The 24,670-nt window shown below is 40.8% G+C and overlaps 1 protein-coding gene across 1 annotated transcript in view; it reads left to right on the top strand.

Annotated features, from left to right (window-relative positions):
- The window catches only part of MGAM2 (maltase-glucoamylase 2 (putative)), a 78,221-nt gene that overhangs the window by 14,113 nt on the left and 39,438 nt on the right, over positions 1-24,670 (top strand). The window contains exons 4-18 of the mRNA XM_019666758.1: positions 51-160; positions 442-596; positions 1,537-1,708; positions 2,974-3,073; positions 3,829-3,941; positions 5,296-5,421; positions 7,458-7,583; positions 7,677-7,775; positions 10,534-10,647; positions 11,720-11,804; positions 14,071-14,188; positions 19,061-19,232; positions 19,760-19,876; positions 23,819-23,973; positions 24,118-24,202. Coding sequence (XP_019522303.1) covers positions 51-160; positions 442-596; positions 1,537-1,708; positions 2,974-3,073; positions 3,829-3,941; positions 5,296-5,421; positions 7,458-7,583; positions 7,677-7,775; positions 10,534-10,647; positions 11,720-11,804; positions 14,071-14,188; positions 19,061-19,232; positions 19,760-19,876; positions 23,819-23,973; positions 24,118-24,202 — 1,847 coding nt within the window. The remainder of the gene's footprint in view (positions 1-50; positions 161-441; positions 597-1,536; positions 1,709-2,973; positions 3,074-3,828; positions 3,942-5,295; positions 5,422-7,457; positions 7,584-7,676; positions 7,776-10,533; positions 10,648-11,719; positions 11,805-14,070; positions 14,189-19,060; positions 19,233-19,759; positions 19,877-23,818; positions 23,974-24,117; positions 24,203-24,670) is intronic.

Consider the following 24,670-nt stretch of genomic DNA (forward strand, 5'->3'; position numbering starts at 1 on the left):
CCCTCTCCCTCTCTCTCTCTCTGTCGTCTGCCCACTCCCTCCACCCCTAGGTTTTACTGCCCAGTTGAAGAGGTTGCCAACCCCATCTCTGTTTGGCAATGACATCATCGATGCCCTCCTCACAGCTGAATATCAGACATCTAATCGTTTTCATTTTAAGGTTGGTTTAATAGTTCCCACTGAGTGCATCTCCATCTGCACTACATAGAGGTGTGGAGGCAGCACTGTTCCCTCTACAGGGATCTCCAGATGCCATGGGTAGGCTAGCTTTTATCCGATGGGGGACACGTGATTGGGTGACTTCTTTTCACAAATCAGGAAACACACGGTCAAGAATTAGATGCTATACCCATTGCGGGCTATGTGGGAGTGACAATATTTTGTGGTTCTACAAGGAAGCGGTCTTATCTGGAGCTGTCCCTTCTGTTTTTCTTCTGACAGATCACTGATCTCAATAATGTACGCTATGAAGTCCCCCATGAAAATATTAATGTGTTTAATGGGACTGCTACTACTTCCAATTTGAGCTATCACATCAAGGTCACCGATAAACCCTTCAGCATCAAAATAATAAGGACGAGCAACAAAAGGGTCATGTGAGCTTTTCAGCACTCTTTGTATATCCTTGAATATACAGTCGTAGTGTCATTCATTTTTACTTTCTCTGGGTGGATGAGCAGATAAGTATGACTTGGGAAAATGTTTGAACCTCAGAGAAATGGCAAAGCTTTTACTGTAAACCATTAACACTGTTAGTCTGTCATGACTGCAGAGCAAAGAATCCTAAAATGTAATGTGCTGCTCTGCTAACTTATATACATATACTTGTAGTTCACCTATATTATGAAATAGAAAATTTTATTATTTTCGATTATCATTCATACTGGAACTAAACTTTACTGTTCACCTTTCCAAATTATTGGATTGTTGGAAAAGTCATGATGCATTTTTGCAATGAAAAACATAGAAAAAATACGTCGTGATTTTTCCGACAACCCAATATTATCCTGAGAAACTTACCATTAGCACCTAAAGACAGCCTAAGCTTAAGTCATAAGCTGTGCTAGAGAAAATACAAAAATTAATGTCAGTAAAACCTGTATTCAAACCTTGGCACTGGCAAGTCACCGGTCAGCTGTGTGACACGAGGCCAAGTACCTCTCCTTATCAGTCTCAGCTTCCTTGTCCATAGAAAGAGAATCTAAACATCCACTGTTGCTCCGTGTGCTGAAATCATGTATGTAAAGCACCCAGAGCTGTGCACGGCACGTGGTAGGCACACAGAAAATGGAGGGTTGCTTCTACTCCCTTCCCATAATCATCCCAGTTGAGTTTTGGTATCACATCTCCAGTGCTGTGCTCCCCTAGAATTAAAGAATCAGAGACATGTTAGAAAGGCTTTCAAAGGTAGAATGAAAGTGGGTGATGAACACCTGAAACAAAGTGGGTGATACATCCTGCAAGTGTTCAGGGAGAGGTGCTGTTTCCTGGCTGAGAGAGCTGTTTGGTGACTGTTGCTCTTTCTCCGTGGCCCAGGTTGGACACCAGCATCGGGCCCCTCCAGTTTGCCCAGCAGTATCTGCAGCTGTCTCTCCGGCTGCCCAGTGCCAACGTATATGGACTGGGAGAACATGTGCACCAGCAGTACCGCCACAACATGGCCTGGAAGACGTGGCCCATCTTCACGCGGGATGCCACCCCCACCCAGGTGAGGTCCCCTTCCCCGGCTGATTGCTCACAGTAAGGAGTCCCTTCTGTCCTTCAGGAAGTCACCTACAGAGTAACGTCAACCCAAGAGTGAAGTAACTTACACAGACACATCTATGTATTGTTTTGCCTAATTTAGATCTGTTTTTGTTGGAGAATACTTGTTCTTGAGGTTTATAAACACAATAGTAATATATTAATTTTTGAAAACATTTCACTTCCCTTTTCTTTCCTCCCTTCCTTCTTTCCTTCCTTCCCTCCTTCCTTCTTTTTCTTCCCTCCCACCTCTCCTTCTTTCTTTTTAATATTTTTAACTTAGCCTGTGTTCTATTCAAATGCTGATGTCATGACTCTTCCTGGTTATAATTTTAAATCTAGTCTACTTTTTCATAAGCTTGCTCGTCTTCTCAGTTTTAGAGATCATGCTGATTCTTTTTCTCTTCCTCTCCTGGAAGTTACCAGAATCAATACTAGTGCCCTACACCGAGGGCTAATTTTGCGACACCACGCAGGGAGCTTCCATAATGTTTTCTGTGTATTATTTTCTCAATATCTTCTATTCTTACATCACATGCATTATACACATTATCTCTTTTTATATCAGGGCTCTCATCACAGCCCTGTGACAGGTTCAATATCATGTTTTCATTCTCAATATCTTTTTCTTGTTTTTTAATTTTAAAATTTACTACCTACTATATGTTAATTATAGAAAAATTAGAAAATACACTTAGGCATAAAGAAGAAATTCAGAATTGCTCATAAAATCATCTTCTGCTAACATTTTGTTATGTTGCAAATATTTTCCAATTTTTTTTTAAATTGATAGCGGTATAATCTATACACCATAAAATTCACCTGCTTTAAATGTACAATGCACCGATTTGTGGTACATTTACTGAACTGTGTCACCATCATCATAATCCAGTTTTAGAACATGTAGCACATTTCACATAATGGAATCGTGCACTATATGGCCTTTTGTGTCTGTTTCTTTCACTTAGCATGGCATATATAAGATTTATTCATGTTGTACCATGTATTGGTATTTCTTATTATTACTTAGAGTACTCCATTGTATGGCTGTTTCATATTTTGTATATCCATTTGCCAGTTGATGTTACCATTTCAGTCCCTTTTTGATACAATACTAAACTATATCAAGTGTTAATCAAGTCCATGTTGTGCGTGGCTTTTTATTTTATTTTAGGGTAAATAAAAATATTTTAAACACATACTCTTATTTCTCTTCATTGTTGCTGACAGGGCCCGATTAACCTGTATGGCGCTCACACGTTCTTCCTGTGCCTTGAAGACTCAAGCGGCGCCTCTTTTGGGGTTTTTCTGATGAACAGTGACGCTATGGGTAGGAACCATCTTTTTACCTTGGAAGGAATATGTTTTGGGGAATGCTGCTTTTATAAAAGATAACTTGCATGGTGACATCACTGTTGACCAGAAGGTATATTGGACCTACTATTGCTTCTGTGGAGCCTGGAAACCGAAAGTAGATTAACCTGTCTGCAAATCCAGTTCATACCGAAAGCTGTTTTGTTGAAAACTGCTTCAGGATTCTCTTTTCATTTAATCTGTTTCATAATATTCTGTAGATAATAGGACCTACTGATAGACATATTCCAAAGATACCTGTAGGTTTCACCACATAGACGGTGCTGTTTGACTATAGGCTGTTTTTCATAGCCCACTCCATCCCTACTCCAGAATTTTCCTCTTCCAGCTCCTGGACTAATGCTGCTCTAATAAGTGTTTATTTGTATTTCTAATTGTAGTTAAACTCATCTAATAAGGTTTTTGAAACTTCTCCTTTAGGTTAAGTCACTAGCAAACCCCAGACATTTGTATTTTGATATGCCCGGATTAAAATACAACGTGGTCTTCTTTCTCTTAAAAAAAAATCAATTTTTTATTGGTGCTTTACTCATTTAATATTTTTTGATAAACTTCAGCAATCATCTGAAAAAAAAAAGGAACATACGTGATTTTCATCTCTTTTAAAATGAGCCTGAGACTGTTTGGGGGAGCTCAGGTATTTAAATTCTAGAGAAGAGTGTGATGTTTTCAAGCAGGAAATTTTAATAATGCTCGTTTTAATCTTTTCAGAGGTCATCCTTCAGCCTGCTCCTGCAGTCACTTACCGCACGATCGGGGGCATTCTTGATTTTTATGTGTTCCTGGGAAATACTCCAGAGCAAGTGGTTCAAGAATACCTGAAGGTATGGCTTTGGATTTGGATAGTCCTCAGGTATTTCTGTTATCACATGCACTAGTTATAAATTAATGTGAGAAAATAAAATTTATGAGTCAACTATGGATTATAAAGACTGGTATTCTGAGTCTTTCATTACTGATGTGTTTATCCTGAGGCACACTTCTTGCGAGGCACCGTGGAAAGCTTGAGCAATGTAAAAAATAAGTCACATGCTGCCCTGTTCTCAAGGAACTCATAGTCCAACCATGTATGATCAAGCCAGCTCTCCAACGATCTGAGGTCACAAATCAGCAAAGTTTATTCGCTCATTCAACAAATAAAAATTTAGTGAAAAGAGACTATGTACAAGGAATTGTACTCTTTCCTTTTGACTCTAGATGTAGGACCATTTGGCCCAACATCCTACTTTAGAGATGAAAAAACTCAGGGAAAGACGAAGTGGTTCGTTCAAGGTAACACAAAAGAAAGGAGCATGAAATATAGCCCCGGGTGCCAGCAGAGTTAAAGTCAAATAGGAGAAAATGACCCAGCTAGGAATAATTATAACTGGAAACACTTTTTAATACATGTCATTAATGAGCAAATAAGTGGGTCGGAGGAAAAGCACCCTGCTGAGGGGACTGTCACATGGGAGGACAGGGCTCTCAGGGAACAATGCATAGGACAGGACTCTACCTGGCATCTTCTCAGAATGTTGGCCTGAGTAACTTGGAGACTTGAGTTTTATTATTTTATTATTTTATTTTTCTTTAAATATGAAACGCTTCACAAATTTGTGTGTCATCCATGCTAAACGTCTCTGTATCGTTCCAATTTTAGTATATGTGCTGCCAAAGTGAGCATGAGACTTGAATTTTAAACATAGTCTGTTATTTCTTCACGCCCATCCCACTCTTAATCCTATCAGTCCTTTTTCCTTCTCCTTAGCACATTCTACTATCTGAAATGCTATTAGACATTTCTTTATTTCTTTTAAGCTTCTGTTCTGTGAAAGCAGAACTGTGTTTGCCTTATTCCAAGTGCCTCCATCAGCCCTTGCCACATTGTAAACACTCAGAAAACACTCACTATGTGAATGAATGTTACTTCTCCCCTCCCCAAGAAAACACGTTAGTCAAGAATTTTCTGCACATCCCATTATTTGCTGGTGTTGTAGTTGTCAGGAGTGCAGCTAAGTACTTAAAAAGAAAGATGGACATTGTGGAATTTTGCAAAGTCCCCCAGGTAACACTCTTGGCTCTGATGTTTTAGATCTGGGGAATTGACAGAAAATGAAATGGTGACAAGGTTTTCTGTGTCGAACACGGTGCTAAAATAGTGTTTATTCTAAATGCTTATACACTTATTTATCCTTCCAGCTCGTTGGACTACCATTCCTACCTTCTTACTGGAATCTTGGGTTCCAGCTTAGTCGCAGGGATTATGGTGGCATCAACGGTTTGGAAAAGGTTGTAAACCGAACTCTGGAAGCTGGGATCCCATATGTAAGTTGCAACTTCTCTTAGGACGCATAAGGCACCATTTTCTATTATTTTTTGCATCTAATTCAAGTTATTAGGAACAAGTACAGATGGATAGATGGCTAGGTAGATAGACACACCTACTTGCATAAATTTGCATGTGAAATTACCTATGTCATCATGGAAAGCACAGTTTATGGAGTCAGATGGAAATGATTTTGAATTTCAGCTTATCTTTTCCTAGCTCTTTGCAATGTTGGGCTCGTTAATTGCCACCTCTGTGTCTTAGCTTCCTCCTTCATAAAATGCGAATGTAAGACTCACTTTGGTAGGCCAGTCATGAGGAACGCCTTATACTGTACCTGTAAAGCATGGAACGAGGATAAACTCCATCCAAGTGAGTTGCTGGTTTATAAGAGAAAGCAACACCTGTGGTTAATAAATGCTGATGATTATAACATGACTTACAGTGAGTGAGTTTCCCCTCGTGACCTTGTATACTCTTTCTGGATCTAGCAGGCTCATTTTGAAAGCTCCGTGGTTGTAAAGTATTTACGATGTCCAATGTCCACGAGTAAGTAAAAGGATAATTATTAAGTGTATAATATTGGAAAAGTCCCCCTCTGGAGAGGCATAATGTGGTTAACGAAGTTATCAAAACTGTTTTGGGCTAGATCTTTGGAACTGGATGCAAGCATATATTTGGTTAATACCTGAAGGTAGATAGTATGGGTGGAAATGACTTTGACCCAACCTTAGGATTTTTCAGTCTCTTCTCAGAGTCGAAATGAGGACAGGCAAGGAGATGAATTTTTCTTGTGAGAAAACATGCCCACTGTGTATGGTTTTGGTGTCATGGGGATGTGATTACGCATTTATTTTACTTATCTATTATCCCATATCTATTGTCTGCAAACACCCAATTCCAGGAGAAATCAGCTCAAACCTTGCCATGTATGCATTCTTTTACAAAGTGCTTTCACGTGCATGGTTAACCCTCATTGACTGCTCTTTTGAAAATGAGCAAATGGAGACGCTGCATGGTCAATAGCTTTTCTAAGGTCACCGCAGCCAGCTAAATGTCAGGACCAGGATTCAAAAGTAGCTCTTTTGACTACATGTGATGTCGGTTTCAATCTACCCTCGTGCCTCCAATGGGAAAGGCTTTTTTGAGGTGTTGCTGATTCAGAAACAAATGAGTTTTTTATCCATGGGTGGGATGTTTCCCACCACGTGGCTGTGGAGGACCCTTGGGTCCTCAGTGGCTGTCCAGTGTTAGAACAGATGATGTTGCCCTGGCAACAGGCCACACCTTCCTTCAGGCCTGCAACCTAGAGCCTGTCGTGCATGAGAGCAACACATCCTTGGAAGACCTTCGTATGTCTTTAAAGTATGTGGCAGGTTGGAACAGAGGAGCACCTGGAGTCCAAAGGTCTGTCACCAAAGCCTCAAGTGACCCCCGCCCACTCATGCCTATGATCTTGGGAAGTGTCACTGAACCCCTTCACATTTCAGTCTTCTCCCTAAGAATAATACCTGCTCCACACAAGCTGGTGTGAAAACACAAAAATAATGTATGCATGACAGTTCAATTAAAACTCTATCCCTTTGCCGTTTATCATTGTTCATTATTACCCTAGCAGTTTTATAAGGCAAGAAGACTGTTTTCTCCTATTTTGATATATTCTAGCTTGATATCTAGGGTCCAGGTTAGTACAGCATTACAACATTACTCATGGGCTCATTCAGACAAACATTTAAAGGGCGCCTGGTCGATGTCAAGCATCCAGGCTCTCAAATTACAGGGATGAACAAGACGCAGTCCCTATCCTCAGGTCCCTCCTAGTACTGTATGACATGTATCTGTCAGAGCAAAGAGATAAAACTGCAATCTAAGGGTGCCTGTGTCTTTCAAAAAGGGCTTAGTTACTCCTTGGGAGTAGCCACATCCCAGGAGTTCCAGAATCATTAAGAAATAGGACTTCAGTTTTCATGATCAAGAACCAGTTACCTGCCCGGTGATATTTCCTAGGTTCTAATTGGCCAGCACTATCTTCCAGGATGTCCAATACCATGATGTAGACTACATGGATGGAAAAAAGGATTTCACTTTTGAGTCCTCACGTCTCCCAGATTTTACCAATCGCTTACATAGTGAATATGGACTAAAATATATAATCATTATGGTATGTTCAAACACTTATTCTGTTGCCTAGTTTTCCCCTTAAAAAAGCAAAAGGAATTTATAAAAACAATATTATCTTTTATTTCTTTATTAGCATCCTGGCATTTTACATAATTCTTTCTACCAACCCTATGCAAGTGGAAGTAAAAAGAGAGTATGGATCTTGGGGAACAGTGGCTTTCTCATTGGGCAGGTAATTTCTAAAAAAACAACAATCAGAGTAAACTACAGTCATTTGGGGAAATTTGTACTTTTGGTATGAAGACGGGTGGAAGGTAAGTTACAGTATCATTACTGTTTTCATGGCTTTAGAGGTTTCTGTTATTATTATTTTTAAAACAGGAGATGTAATAGTAGAATGATGAAAATTTAGAAGGATTTATTTATTTTATTTAAATTGAAATATATTTGACATATTACACTGTAAATTTAAGGTATGCGAGATGTCAATTTGATACATTTATGTGTATCAAATTTATATGTACATTGTAACATGATTGCCATTACAGTGATTGCACCTCTAATGTGTCACATCACTTCCGTTTTTTGGGGTTTTTTTTGTGGAGGAAATAATTAAGATCTGTTCTCTAGAGAGCTAGCCCCTCGCCCTCTAATCATGCTGATATATGAGAAACAATATATTATTACAATAGAAGGAAGTTCATTTATTCTTAAAGTCCTCCCACCTCACAATTTCTCTCTCTTTCCCAAGACAATAAATTTAACTGTGATAATGTCGCAAGATGCCCAAAGCTAATGTGAAACCTATCTCAGCTAATATATATATATATTTTTTAAAGATTTTTATTGGGGAATTGGGGGAAGGGGAACAGACAAGTTGGCTGTCATTTTGTTCTTCAGTCTAGTTGTGGAGGACGTTGCTTCACTGGCCCAAGTTGGCACCATCATTGTGCTCTTTCCAGGCGAGGCAGATCAGTCGCAGGGTTTCGGTCGGCCGCTCACTGAGGCTGCTGGCTGCTCACGCTGGCTGCTGGCTACATACGGTAGCCCATGGCAACCCGCTGCCACAGGGGCTGCAGCCTACGCGTCGTTGCCAGCGACTCACAGAAGCCCAGCTCCAGGTTGAGCTGTTGTTCAGCATCTTAGCTGTAGAGGGCAGTGTCACTGGCCCTCATATGTGGGATCCGAACCGGGGCCCTCTGGCTTCCCAAGCCAGTTCTTAACCATCGCGCCATAGAGGGCAGTGTCACTGGCCCTCATATGTGGGATCCGAACCGGGGCCCTCTGGCTTCCCAAGCCAGTTCTTAACCATCGCGCCACTCGGCCGGCCCTCAGCTAATATATTTTTAATTTACATGAGATGATACACAGAGCTCAGCCTTTATCCTAAAGTGGCAGTTTCAGGCATTGGAATAGGCTGCTTAGGAACGTATTTTCAGGGCAGCTGAGCCTTTGAGAGTATTTTAAATCAAATCATATAGGCAACCTTCTCTTCCTCTTATGCATAGGGTCAGCCCTAAATGATTGGATTAGAGGAGATTTCCTTAAACTGGTACTTCATCTAAAAGTTTGCGTGACTGCAATTTGTGTTGCTCCTGGGCAGTTTACTGTGCAAAATTTATCTTTTCAGGGTTACTGGTGCCCCTTATCTAACTGCTCACTTAATTCCTATCATTAATTTTTGTCCACAATACTTAATTATATTTACTTTCTTTTTTCATTGATTCTAACTCTTTGTGAAACCATAGAGATATATCCTTCCTTCTCCTAACTAGTTATTTGTGTTTACTGTTTTGTTTGAAATTAATTTCTAAAATATCAGATAGACCAATATTTGTGTGGAAGTACAAACTCAGAGGCCATGGTCACATAAAAATTGTTTTGTTTTTCTGAAAAGTAGATCATCTAGACCCGTGAGTTATTGTCAGTTGTACTCATATTGGAGTGGTATATAATTAGGAATTTACATGTAATCACAGAAATTTAATTAGATAGTGAGCGCCATTGACCAATAGTGAACATGAATCATTTGATCTAAGATGTTGGCAGAGGGTATTAGTGGATGTGGTGTGGATTAATAATAAAGGAATTTGGTTAGAATGAAGTTTCCTGGGCCTACTCTAGGTAGAATGTTGCTGTAGGTGATTCCTTTGCCACATCACCTATTTCCTGAGGTTGAAAATTACCTCTGATTATTATTTGGTACCCCTTCACCTAAAACAAAGAACCAGGAGATATTAGATGGATGGATGGATGGATGGATAGATAGATATTCATTATGTTTCCTGAGCGTCAAGTTGTCCCTAATTGACGCCCTATAAATTTCGGGAGAAAATAAGAAAGAAGTATGCACAGAAGCTTGCATCCTATCAATTCAGAATTTTCAGCTACGATTTGGCTATAATTTGGCTATGATTATATCTTTGTGCTATTTGTGAAAAATGTTAAAAGCTAATCTTTGGTAGGAATAGATAGGAAGAGAAGATAGAATAAGGAATATTTTATTTGAGTAAGTAGCGCAAAATTCATTTAACCATTTAAAAAATATTTCTTCATATGCCCAAAAAAACCAATATATTATTTATAAACATCATTATTCAAAGTGGGTTTTAGATGACCTTGCATTAACAGCACATTAAACAAATTCAGTCATCCCCTTCTAAATCTTATTTAGACTTTCCAGTATTTTAAACAGTTCTTCTCCCAATGGGAGTGACATACTGAAATTTTACTTTTCTTTTAATCATAGAAAAAAGATAGCCTCTTAACTGCATATATAATCCGTTGTTGTTGTTGTTGTTTTTCTTTTTTCTCTCATTGGTTCCTTGCATCTATTTTAATGTTTAGTTTTGGAGGGGAGAGGCACAAATTTCGATTCTAAAATGACAAGGTACCTGGGACTTCTAGTAGAAGAAAGAGTAGCCAGCAATAAATGCACAAGCGGACCATTGAACAAAGTAATGGCCACAGCCTTCTTCCTTGTTTTTCAGGGGTATCCGGGAAAATCAGTCTTTCCTGATTACAGTAATCCAGCCTGTACTGAGTGGTGGACAAACGAGTTCCAGGAGTTCCATAAAAATCTGAGTTTTGATGGAGTGTGGATTGTAAGTTGTTACTGTTCCAGGCTCAAACTTCTTTTGGAGATTTGGAGATGGACATTTCAAGTTTTGAGATGAACTTTGATCTCAAGCTGTAATAAAATAGTTTGACATAGCAGTATTGAAAGTCCTTTTACTTAATGCTGAGCTTCTATGCAATAAATTAGACCCCTCAAAACCCTGGATTTTAATTCTCAGTCTGCCACCAACTGGTTATCTCTTTTTGAGAAAGTCTTTTGCTTTCTCATAGTCTCAGCTTTTTCTTCCATTAACTATCTTTCAGCTTAAAAATACTGTTTTATCAGAAACTACAGTTGCTATTATTTGTAGCAGTGATTCATTAAATTTAAAGTTAATCATTAGAGAAGAATTTAATGAGCCCCTTTATTTATTTATTTATTTATTTTTTTAGCTGAGCCATCCTGCTACCTGTTGGCAGCTCAGTGGCTGCTCAGCTCGGGCCAGGACTCGAACCGCTGTTGCTCAGAGCTCAAACTCTTGAGCGAGTTCTTAACCAACTGAGCCACTCGGCCAGCCCTTCCCTTTTATTTTTTAAAGGACACAGATGGGGAAATTTCTTTGAAATTTGAAAATTTGTTTGTTAGCAGGATCATGCATCACCTATTTTTAATCTATTTTAAGGAAATGGATTTGATCTCAACTATATCTTATTCTTGTCCCACATTGAGTAGAATAAAAAACAGGGGAAATTATAAAATAGAATATTATTCTGTGTTAGGTTCTTTAAAACAATACTGAAACAATATCAGCAAGAATAAAAGCATAACCTAATAAGGTAAGAATCAGCCCTTGGAATGGTGTTTCTAAATTAAATGATTGAAATCAATGTATAAAACATAAAATGTACCTGATACCATTTAGAGTCGGAAGGCACCTTCGACTCAATCAGATCTAAAAGATAAAACAGAGGTCAAGAAAATTTAGGAAGATTACTTGAGATCCCCAAATCAGTTAGTAAGAGACCCCAGATAGCTGGCTTCTAGCTCAGGAAACATCCATCAATAACTAACTGTATGCCACTAATATTTTCCACTTTGTGTACTTTGCATTCCTGAAGGACATGGATGAATTATCGACCTTTCCTCAAGGTTCTGATCACGGGTGTGAAAAAAACAGCTTGAACTTTCCTCCTTTCACTCCTCGTAAGTTTTCACCTGATTGCTAATGATGTCGGCATGAACCGTGTTTAAAAGAACCTCAGTGGAACTCAGTGTGGCCAAGAGTGATTTCACTTCCCGGTTCAAGGGACCCCCCCCCCCCGCCCCAGCCCTCTGACCACTCCTCTACTGGAGACTTGGCTGCTTTGCTTGGTCTCTGACTACCTTTTTGCTGCTATAATCCAAGGGCAAGCATGTGGTGAAGGTCATACCTCCTTAGAATAGAGAACCTGTGTCTCCCCTCTTGAGTGCTACATTCTTCCATCCTGTTCACTTCCTCCAAACCTCTTATACATGTGGTTCAATTTTAAACTTTATGAGAAAATCAGAATATTGGAAATACAAACTACTTTCCATTGGAGTAAATCTGTAATCCTGTGAACTTTTTTTGGTGTATATTTGTTTATCTCATTACCAATAGTTTAAAGCATCAATGTTTCCTGTTAGCCCTTCTTATTTATAAACCCCATTTCTAGTCAGTCAATTTTCCAGTCCCTGATTTTGAAAGACTGTGTGTGTGTTTGGAAAACAGTATAATATTTGCGGAAACAAATGAACCCCAACATCTCAGTGGAGTAACACAATAAAAGCTTGTTTGGGGCTCATATAGTACTCCAGTGTGGGATGTGTGGCTCGCACCCAAGCAGTGACTCAGGGATCTAGTTACTTCCACTGCCTGATTCTCTCATCTCGAAGTCCTTTGTTTCTAGGTTCCTAAGTGAAGGAAAAAGAGGGCAGAGGGAGCTGGATGGACAGGCCTGGAAGTGGGGTGTTTTCAATTTGCTCGCATTTCTTTGGCCAGAGTCCAATCACATAGTCTCAACTAAGCTTTCAGCAAAAATGTAAAATATAATCTTCTACTCCCAGGGAGAGGACACAGGCTTGGCGAGCATCTGGCTAGACTCTGTCAGTTTCTTCTGGTTTGTCCACATCACTTGCTCCCTTGGGCCAAGACTTAGGCATTTCGTTACCCCTTTTGGTTACTGTAGGAGTGGAAAACATTTTAGAAGGAATTTTGACTTCAAGCCAATTAACTTGCAAAATCTACCTTTTGATTCCCCCAGTTGTTCTTTATTCTTGTCTGCTCAGATTATGTTCCCTCCAATTTTTTTTCACTGTGGAGCAGTTTATCATGTTTCCCTTGTAATCTCTTAATCTTCTTAGCCAAAACTAATTCTTTTCCCCTATGGAACACTGCAATCTCATCACTTTCTGCCTGCCTCTGGCAAGCGCCCCATTCCCTAACTTCCCAGCAAACATTTTGTCTACCTATATATGACCAGCTGCTTTGCCTTATAGCGGACCTGCTTTTCACCTTTTCAGGATTAAACAGCACACATTAGCATGAGAAAGATTTCAATAAATTACCTTTGCCCATGGGAAAATCGTAGCCTCCTTCCCTTTCATTGAAGTGATTGTGAATCTCAGTTCACAAACTGAGCTGTACCAGAAATACAGTTTTCTTTATATTTTCTAATTAAACATAATTCCTCACTCCAAACCCTGATTCTGTTGGGCTAGTGGGAAAACCTCAACCTCAGTCTTTCCTGATTCGACCACTTTCTGGAATTGTGCTTCCGACTAAGGTTCTATGGATTGGCAAGGCTGCATGAAGGAGGGGAGATATGGACCCCAGTTATTGGTCTACAAGGAGATAAAGGGGAAGAACAAAATTACAGTCGGCAAGACAGAAAATGTTGAGCACTTTAGGCATGAGAGAGGGATAATACAGTAATAATGTTGATGTCTAGAGGCAGGATTTGAGTTTTTATTCATGAAGTCATCTAAATATTGTCTCTCTTTTTTTTTTTAAAGTGTAACTGAGGTGTGAATGCTTGTAATATGAGTGAATGTGTTCCCTTTTCACTGCCTGCATAACTGTTTATAACTGTTTATACACTCAATTCTCTTTGATTAAATATATGTAGATATATGTGTGTGCTTTATTTATATTTTATTTCACACAAACTTCTCATTGCTCTGAGTTGTTTCTGGGTTGTCTCCACTCATCACCAATCTTTGTGAGCTCAAGGGCATGCAAATTAATTTGAATGATTTATCTCAGTGAGGGGCTTAGTGTAGGCCCCAGGGAGGAGGTGGCATTTAGGATAGAATTTAACATCTGGAAAGGGTTTTTGTCAAGTGGAGATTGGTGGGGAAGGTACAGGAACCAGGAAGCAAATGATTGGGTGGTTGTTTTGTTAGAACTGATGGATAGGGAAGTGCCACACTGATGCTTATTTTCCCACAGGAATTCTGGACCGCTTGCTGTTTTCAAGAACCCTTTGCATGGATGCCGAGTTTTACGGGGGCTTTCACTATGATGTCCACAGCTTGTATGGCTACATGATGGCAAGAGCCACAGACTCGTAAGCACTTGGTTTTCTCCCTAAATCCAGATTTGGGGAGCTGGTAAATGGAAGGTTTCTCTTGTCATCTCTAAGTATATTTTTCAAACATGTTTTGTGATTATCGGGATCTAGAAACTCAGATCTTACAGGCTATGTAAGAGGTCTTCTTATCTAATCCCTTGGTTTTGTGCAAGATTATTTTTTATTGGCTTGTGTCTAAGGAACCTAATGATTTTAAGGATATTAGCAGGCAATAATGAGCAAGGTATTTAGACCCTCCCCCCCCGCCCGACCCCCAATCCCCAGTTGAAAGACAGCCCTAACTTGGGTCCTGTTACTGAATGTCCTATGTTACCACACTAGGGTTGCCTATTTAGCAAATAAAAATACAGGATACACAGTTAAGTTTGCAGTAAACATACTTATACTAGAAATTATCCATTGTTTATATGAAATTCAAGTACGCCTGAGTGTCCTGTATTTATCTGGCAATGTTATACCATTCTTCCTCATTGCCTGCCCCAGCCTCCTTCTCAATTCTTCCCTGTGTGCCTCCCCTGTGTGTCTCCCAAGTCACATGTCACCACCACCACGACCATCACTACCACCCCCATCACCACCACCACCATCACCACTCCCCCCCCCTACCACCACCACCATCACCACCACCACCATCACCACCACCACCCATTATGAAATTCTAACAAAGAGACAGATGTTTCCTGCAAAGTATTCCGTCCTTTTCCTACCTTGTCACATGGATTTTTTTGCTGATAACTTTGTAAATTGAGGACTAGCTCCCTGCAAACTTCCCCCACCAAGTTCCTTCTTTGGTAAAATATAATCATTATACTTAAAAGAGCAAGAAATTTGGGGCTATGCTTAAGAAGATTTTAATTTTAAACTTACATTATAAACAGACAGGGAAACTAAAGTACTTGAAGATTTGCTGGGGAACCTTCCAGTGGCATAGGAAAGAATGTCTTAGACTTTCCCTGCTTGCCTCCTTTGGTTCTGGTGTTTGTAGGACTCCATAGTGGGGATAAGGGGCAGAGAGACTTAGATGTGCTTCATGGGACTTTTCTCAGCCCTTCTTTTATTTGAGTCCACTGACCAACTCTTTGAACTTGGCTCCTTTGGTTCTGAGACACCACCCTATCCTGGCACTCCTGCTCTCTTTCCAGTTGTCCCTTCTCAACTTCTATATCTGGATCTTTTTCATCTACTCTCGCTATTGATACGTCTTAGGGGTCTGTCTTCAGGCTTCTTTTTACATTTTCTGCCAACGCATAGGTAATGTATTCCTTCTCAGGTGTTTCTGTAATTTATTCTGATCATTTTAAAATCTGCAATTCTAGCTTCGATCACTCCCTGTTTTTCAGATCCCGATACCCAATACTACCTTCTGACCTTCTCTACTTGGATATCTTATAGTACTTACAATACCTTTCACCTTACTCTGTTACAAGTTTCTGCCCAGCCTCCATAGTCTGGCTAATCATTTTTGAAACTGTTAAATTCCCTAACTTGATTGGTAGCAACACCATTCCTATCTCCCAGATATCAAGTGAGAAACTTGATATCATCCTAGAAACCTGATATCATCTTTGAGTTCTTTCTTTCCATCACGCCCTCACTTACAATCAGTCTTCCATCCTTTTGACTCTAAAGCATTTCTATAGCTATTTCCTTTTCCCCCCACTGACGCTTCTTAATTAAAGTCATCATCATCACATAAAGCTTATACTAGTCCCATGCCTAGTCTCCCTTCCCTGACGTTAGCTTTATCTTCCACTAATCTATCCTCTACTTTTGTTACTCAGTGTGGTCCAAGGACCAGCACCGTTAGCATCATCTGGAAACACATTAGAAATGTACCATCTTGGGGTCTCACCCTAGACCTTGGAAATCAGGATGTGCCTATTAACAAGATCCCTGAGTGTATTGAATGCATGTTATTGTTTAAAAAGCGCTGCTCTACTGCTGTCAAAGTGATCTTTCTGAATCACACGTCTGCTCATTTCTCTCCCCAGTGAAAAATGGTCTGCAGCTTGATACTCTCTATACAATAAAATCCAGTCACCCTCAGAAAATTGTTTGGTACTTCATAACTTAACCCTTTCTTAGTGTTTTTCTTTCCTCTTTGCTGCTCCTCATATTTTATGCTCTGGTAAGACGTAACTGCGGTTGTTCCCAAATTGAAATGCTGTTTCATTCTTCACATCTTTGCATGTGCTGTCTTCTCTGTACGGATGCCCGCCCCTGCCCTGTCCATTTTGCAAACATGCACTTACCTTTAAAACCTCACTTCAGATGGTAATTCCGGAAACCTTCCTGACAGTCCTAGGAAAAGATATCTCCCTCTTTCTGTGCCCTACCTTTATTCGCCCTACCTTTATTCATTTTGCAGACTGCTTATTATGCAAACATCTTGTATTATAAGTTTTAGATACTCTCTCTTTTTTTTTTCTTGCTGGACTGCAAGTTCCCTGAGGACACAGCCACCCCTGGATACTTAGCCTGAGGAATAGTGTGTGTATGAATAGTATGAAACAAAAATAGTGTTTGTTGAATAAATGCCTGGCCTTGGAAAGAGAAGAAGGGCAAGATAGGCCCACAGGGGGTCTGAAGAATTAGAGGCAGAGACTGTGCTTATTTTGTTTTCTCGCACCATTTTGCCCTCACGACTTAATGTTATGCTGGAAGTCCAGACGAGAGAGTCTTTGTCCAGTAAATGCAAAATTTTTTATTTTACGAAAAGAAAAGCTTCAACATTTCTTATTTTGTTATCTTCTCTTTTCTGACTTCTTTCTATCTTGTTCTGTCTTTCCTGGGAAATAAACAAGATGAATACTCACTAACATCACCTTTGAAATGAGAGACCTGGATTGATGTTTCCCGCATTCCCTTCTTGTTCTGATCTCTTGTGACCCTTGGATGTTTCTAGCTAAGAATGAAAGGTGCAGGGAGAGTGGCTAAATGGCCAGGGTGAGGCAGAAAGAACAGGGAGGGCAGGATGAGAGAAAGAGAGTTTCAGCTTGCTCTGTTGCTGGCATCGCCACGTGATAAAAGTGCTGTAAAATCGTGATGGGGTTGGTTAATATGTCCTAATACTTGTGGTTAATAGTTAAAAGGTTTAAGTTCCCAGAGAACAGTGGAGGTAAGTGGAACTTGGCCTTTTGGCATCAGGCAGAGTTGTTAAAAAGCAGATAAGATATTCATTCAATAGGAACTGTGCATCAGGAGAATTGAAGTCATAGATCTGATGAGTATTTGGCGCAACCTTAGCTGGAAATATGGTTTAGGGTCAGTGGTTACTGGTCTACCCAGAGAATGAACTTCACTTCCCTCTGGACCAAAAGCAGAAAGAGAACAAATCCTCTCCGAGATATCAAGACCATAAATAGGGCAAACCTGAGAGATGCAAAATAGAGACTTAAGGGCCTCTGAATATTATTTTTCCTCTAAGCTGGAAAAACAGACTGTTATCTAATCCGTGGTACCATATGGCCTGACTCTATAAACCGTAAACTCGGATTAATTTTATCCCTGTTTCGGTTTCACTTTGTATAACCTGAGTGTGTTTCTCACATGACTGATGATTGCAGAGTGCAGTCAACCCTCTCGCCGATAGTGACAAAGGCAACTAGCCGCCGGTCCTTATCCAGGAGAAATGAGGATGGGAGCTGGAGAATGAGTCCTGTCCTCCATGCTACCCCCGATTTCTGGCCATTCAATTGTCAGAATGGAGCGCTTCACCGCCTCAAACCAGTCTTCCACTTCAGAATTTTCTCCCTTTTGTCATTTTAAGTCACCCTGCATTTACAGACTCCCCATAACGCCCTTATGCAATGAGAAGAGGGGAAGCACTGGTGACTGTGTGGTAGGGAGGAATTAATTGTCCAGTGCCTGGTGGTACGCTTGTCCCAGACCATGTATTGGAAGGAAAGATAGAAGAGCTTGTCTGCAAAGACCTAGAAGCGATGGTGGCTCAGGTATTACCATCCTGTAGTTGTATTACTGTTTCGTTTGAGAACACTAAAGGAAGGCGTGAACCACTGAGCGTGGAAGAAGGCAAGGAGAGGTATTTCAGTGAAGTTCCTATACAAAAGAGTGTTCTGAATAAAAGCTAGGAAAAGAGCCTCCATCTAATTGTATGTTACCCCAGCCCATCCTTTCTGAATCCCTTCCCTTTCCTTTCTATATAGTTTTTTTTATATGTAATATTTTATGTATAAACAATGAAAATAATATTTTAATTGCTTTTAACTTCATAAAGAGTATCATATATCGTCTTTTGAGACTTACTCATTTCAATTAAGATTGGTTGGCATAGATGAAGATTTCCTAACGTTGGGAATTGCTAACAATAAGCTCTGAAACTCCAGAGGAACCCAGGTTCCTAGAGCCCCGCTGGTGTACAAGCTCACGTCTTAGGCAAGCAGCAGGTACAGGGTCCTCACCTGAGCTGGTATTGTGCTAAATAGGATTGTGAGTGAGCGGCGAAGCATGGAACCAAGAGACATTGGAGACACGTTTTCTGGAGGAAGGCAATTGAGCCAAGATCCCATGGTTCCAATGTATTGTTGACCAAAGGGGCCAGAGCCCAACCAGATCCAACAAGACGGAGAAAACTTAATCAGGAGGACAGAAGCCTAGAGAAATTCTGTGGCGAGCTGGACTGTAGAGGTTTGCACCATCTTCTGTGAGGTCTGAAACCTTATCCAGATGTCAGAAAGAAGCTCTTGAAAATGCTAATCTGGTTTGCTCACTTGGTTCATGACACCCTGATGTCTTTTCTGGTTGAAAAGCCCATGGCTGCCCTTGGTATAGGTAAGTCCTAGACCTTCCCAGCTCACTTTACGTTCAATTGACTATATCCCTTTTCAGGGCCATGAAGCAGATCTTCTCCGATAAGAGGAACTTCATCTTATCCCGTTCTACTTTTGCTGGATCTGGCAAATTTGCTGCTCATTGGTTGGGGGACAATGCGGCCACATGGGATGATCTTCGATGGTCCATCCCTAGTATCCTTGAGTTCAATCTATTTGGCATCCCCATGGTGAGTGTCACTCTCAACCAAAGAGCTGTAAAGCTTTGTCCTTTGACATTCTTTTCATGATCAGTCCATGTCTGAAAACCAAGGAGCATGTGTCTCACTATGATATGTATTGGAAAAATCTATTTTTATATGTGGTGTGAGCTGCCCTCTGAAGGTAGAATGGTAACATTTCATTATTGGGTTGTCATCCATGAGATCTCTGAAGTGAGGAAAGAGACACCATAAGTAAAATGTATTAGAATCACAGAAAAATTCCATCAGCAGAGTACCAGTGAATAGCAAAATATGAACCTAATACTGAGGGTGGGCCCTTGCTATAACAATCAGTCTTCCTCTCATCAATCCATGAGGCACACTTGCTTCTGTCTCGCGCTTGGCTGGGGGTTTTCCCTGAAAGCCTGGGACCTCTTTAGGCATGGAATGATGGGAATAACAGACATCCTCTTTTCCCTTACCGCATACGTGTACAGTCAACGCTTTCTCCTCCCTCACTGATCACCATGCTTATATGTGTGCTAATTCTCCAGGTCGGTGCCAACATCTGTGGTTATGCAAAAAATGTCACAGAGGAGCTCTGCAGAAGATGGATGCAGCTTGGAGCATTTTATCCACTATCGAGGAATCACAATGGGCCTGGGTTCAGGGTAAGGTCCCCAAGAGAAGTGTTGAGAACTTCTTGGATTATCTAATCTACTTGTTTTCAAAGAGGAGTTGAAGAAACTCCTACAGGTTGGCCCTAAGTGCAGGGGCAGAATAGATAAATTTTGGGTGCTAGACCTAATAAGCAGGGTACTGGGGTAAGAGTGTGTGGAAAAAAGGTTATATATAAAATACAATGGTTTTATTGTTGGAAACTCAACAATAAAGGTGAGAAGCATTGTTAAAGTTTCTATGGTATTGCTATCACTTCTGTTACCACCTTATGTAAGATGGGACAATTGCAGTCCACTGGTATTTTATCGGGTTGTCGGAAAAGTCATGACGCGTTTTTGCAACGAAAAACATAGGAAAAATACATCATGATTTTTCCGACAACCCAGTACTTCAATTAATGTAAGGGAAACCATTCCTAGATATGGGAGGGGCAGGCCAGTGACCTGAAAATTATTTTCACCTTGTTACAACATTGTATCTTTCTTTAAGTGGTTTAGGAGACCACTCCCCACTACTTCTCACGATTTATCCCATCTTTCTCCTCTTGCACCCAAAATCATATTTTTGATGGGCAAGTACAGAAAATGGGTTGAAAGTCTCTCTTAAGGAGATGTTTAGTGATGGCAGGAGCAAGTAACATGGAATGCCCTTTTTCTAAATGAAGTAAATCTGCCATTGAAATGTTTCAGAATGAGTGGTTTAACTCTTAATAGGTTCATTAGAGTAATTGACTGGAAATCATTTTCGCTCTAGTTCTTGACGTTGTCCAATTGTCAGCGTCTCTAACCTGGGAAAGATTCGCAGTCAGATCTTCAAAGTATTTGATCCCTGGGCTCTGCTCGCCCGTTTGTGATCTAGATGAAGGGTTTCTGAATTCTAAGCAGGTGGCTGGGAGCAGGGAGGGCGGGTGCTCTTCCTGTAGAGATGGCCGGGAAGGACTTGCATAGATAAGAGCGCTGAGGTCGCTCAGGCTGCTAGGTTACGGTGCTTGTTTTCTTTCCTCTAAACTCCTGCTGACCAACAGAATGATAAGGAGAGCCACACATGTGTGCTCTAAAGAACTGAATAAATGAGCAAAGTAAATAAATTGTCTCAGAGATACAGAGGAAAAACTGATGGTTGTTAGAAGGGAAGGGGGTGGGGATGAAGGAGAAGGAAGGGATTAGACAACATAAATAGGTAACTGCAATATTGCCACGGGGATATGAAAAACAGTTTGGGGAATATAATCAATAATGTTGTAAAGATTTTATAGGGTGTCAGATGGGCACTTGTCTTGTTAGGGAGACCACTTCATGGACGGTATAGATGCCTGACCACTGTACTGTACATCTGAAGCTGAAGCTGAATAATATTGTATGTCAACTGTAATTTAATATATATATATAATTATAGTGACAGGATGTGAAGTATAGTATAGGGAATAGAGTCAATAGAATTGTAATAGATATATACAATGCCAGAGGGGCAATAGGTTGGGGGAGGAGGGTTATCACTTTGTGAGGGGTGAAATATCTAACTATTACATTGTTTTGTACACCTGAAACTAACAATAATAAACAAAAAAAAATTTTTTTTAAGATTTTTATTGGGGAGTTGGGGGATGGGAACAGTGCTGGGGAATTGGGAGAAGGGGAACAGACAAGTTGCTGTCCTTTTGTTCTTTAGTCTAGTTGTGGAGGACGTTGCTTCACTGGCCCAAGTTGGCACCATCATTGCGCTCTTCCCGGGTGAGGCAGATCAGTCACCGGCTTCTGGACGGCCGCTCATGGGGGCTGCTGGCCGCTCACACTGACTGATGGCTACATACGGTAGCTCATGGCAACCCACTGCAGCAGGGGCTGCAGCCCACACCGTCGCCAGCAACTCATGGCAGCCCAGCTCCAGGTTGAGCTGTTGTTCAGCATCTTAGCTGTGGAGGGCAGTGTCACTGGCCCTCATATGTGGGATCCGAACCGGGGCCCTCTGGCATCCCAAGCCAGCTCTTAACCATCGCGCCACTCGGCCGGCCCCCAAAAATTTTTTAAGTGAAAAGAAACAGGAGTAATTATTTTTAATATATTTTAGGTAACTCAATATATCTTTAACATTATCAGTTCAACCTGTATTTAATGCAAAATATTTATAATGAACTATTTTATATTCTTTTCTTTATGCTAAGTCTCAAAATTCAGGGTGCATTATACATTTACAATACACCTCAATTGGGCAGCTAAATTTTCAACAGTTGAAGTGAAATGTAATCCTACCAAGACAATAAAGTTATGTTTAATGGAAAAAAATATTTTACATCGATTCAGTTTTTAGGTTTCTATTTAAGTGAACTACAATGAAATATAATTAAAAGTTCAGCTCCTGAGCCTTACTAACCACATCTCAAGTGTTTAATAGCCCCGTCTGGCACATGACCACCATAATAGATTGTGCCCCTCTAGATTTTTTCAGTTGGAGATCAGAGTGATGGAGATATGAAGTGCTGTTTTCTTTGGTGTTTGGCCTCAGGGTTTTCATTGAACCCTGCATTGGAGGCATAGATTGGTCTCACAGTGTAGTTCTATTTGGAGTGGGAAAATGGGCTACTTAGGGAACAAAAGAAAGAAATACATTCAGATCATTTTTTTCCAAAATTAGTCCATGATACAGTACAAGATGACAAGTCTAAATATGATGTGCATATATTTCACATCTTTCAAAGTACAAGGAAAATGAACAAAATGAGTATCCATCGTTGAATGAAAATTTCGGTTCCTGGGTCCTAAGAAAATTAGATTACCTTTCTAAAGGGTTGTTTCTTTGCTCTTGGATAACATCTGCTAAAAACTGTCTTTGTGGTTTCTTTGCACTTTGTGCGTACTGAAGAAAAAATAGAGGCCACTGTCTTTGGGATAGAGAATGTAAAACAAATTTGATGGTGAAAATATTACAAACTAGACACACATTTTAAAATTGCAAATCGTAAAAGAGCATGGAAAGGAAAAGATGGATTATAGATCACAATGGATTACAGCGATGTGGCTTAAGGAAATGGTTTTCAAATTCTTTTTTAGTAGTAGTCCAGCTTTATTATTAGCTTTATTAGCTTTATTATTATTATTAATAATAGCTTTATTATTATTATTTGCCAAATGAAGTATGATGAGAAACCTCAATATATAAAATAAATTGGAGCAGCTCTGGAGAGAGCAGGGCCCTCTATAGCCCCTTTGTCTCCTTGGCAATGTCTGTAGGTTCCTCTGTCACCCCGAGGCTGCCATAGATCTGTATCAGAAGACATGTGTCCAATTTAAACCCTGCTACTTGCTTGCAGCTTTATATTGGGAAAGTCATGTAATTTTTGACCTGGTTTTCTCATCTATAAAATTAAGGAGTAGGACCAAGATCCTTTCAGCTCTGGAAATGCTTTGACATCTTCAAGTTGGAGAATCTAGCTACTTTCATCCAAGAAAGCTTCTTGTTAGAAGGGAACTTTTAAAATATGATAGAGGGGCCGGCTGAGTCGCTCAGCTGGTTAAGAGAGCGAACTCTGAGCAACAGGGTCGCTGGTTCAATTCCCACATGGCCCAGTGAGCTGCGCCTGAGCTGAGCTGCCACTGAGCTGCCAACAGGCAGCAGGATGGCTCAGCTGGTGAGAGCACATACTCCTAACAACAAGGTTGCTGGTTCGACTCCTGCATGGGATAGTGGACTGCGCCCACCCACAACTAAGGTTTAACATGGCACCTTGAGCTGAACGGCCGCGAGCTACCGACAAGCGGCCAGATGGCAACTGGGCTTGGAGCTGAGTTAGCTGCGCCCTCCACAACTAAGATGGAAGGACAACAACTTGGCTGTTCCTCTTCCCCAATTCTCCTCCCCCAATTCCCCAATGAAATCTTAAAAAAAACAAAAAAACATGATGGAAATGTTTAGTGGGTGCCTCTGTTCCCTCCTAGGACCAGGATCCCGCTGCCTTTGGTGAAGACTCTCAGCTGCTGATCTCCTCCAGACACTATCTGAAGATGCGCTACTTCCTGCTGCCCTATCTCTACACCCTTTTCTACCGCGCTCATACCCGTGGCGACACTGTAGCAAGGCCCATGGTCCATGAGTGAGTTTCCTGACCCACAAAGCCTCCCTTTCAGACCGTAATGTCACTGTCCTTGTTCGTAGTAACAAGGTTCGTCAGGACCTTGTTGCCATACAATGTGCTGCTCTCCTGTATGGAGGCTTCACCGGCCTCTCTGTTTTCCAGGTTCTACCAGGACCCAGCTACCTGGGATGTGCACGAGCAGTTCTTATGGGGGCCTGGACTCCTCATCACGCCGGTTCTTTATGAAGTGTGTTTATAATCTGAACACTGGGGTGGGATATCACGCTTGTTCTCCTGACTCTACACCCCGGGGCCTGGGTCTCTTTGGCTGCATTTAAATGTAAACATGAATATAAATGAGGGAGAGATCATGAGAGTCTAGAAATTAGAAAAATCGTAATTCTCGTTCCCACTGCCTCCCCAAGGAAAACAACTTCTATTTGGCAAGATTACGTCAAAGCCTTCATCCTTAAGCATATGGACGTGGACAGGGGTTCCAGAGGCCTTGGGCTGGCCATCTGTGTGTGTTTCCCTTTGACCAGAGGGGCTATGCTCTTGGGGTTAGAAAGAGAGAAGAGGTGGGGAGAAGAGCAGCGAGGGAGAGGAGTGCTGGGTATGGAGGGTGTCACGGTGGAGTCCATGGATGAAGGCCCGCATATACCCTCCCTAAGTGTGATTTGGGGCAGGGGTGAGTGGAGGAGTGTGGGGGAGGGTG

This window comes from Hipposideros armiger, unplaced genomic scaffold (genome assembly GCF_001890085.2).
Source record: "Hipposideros armiger isolate ML-2016 unplaced genomic scaffold, ASM189008v1 scaffold_478, whole genome shotgun sequence".
Classification (NCBI taxonomy): domain Eukaryota; kingdom Metazoa; phylum Chordata; class Mammalia; order Chiroptera; family Hipposideridae; genus Hipposideros; species Hipposideros armiger.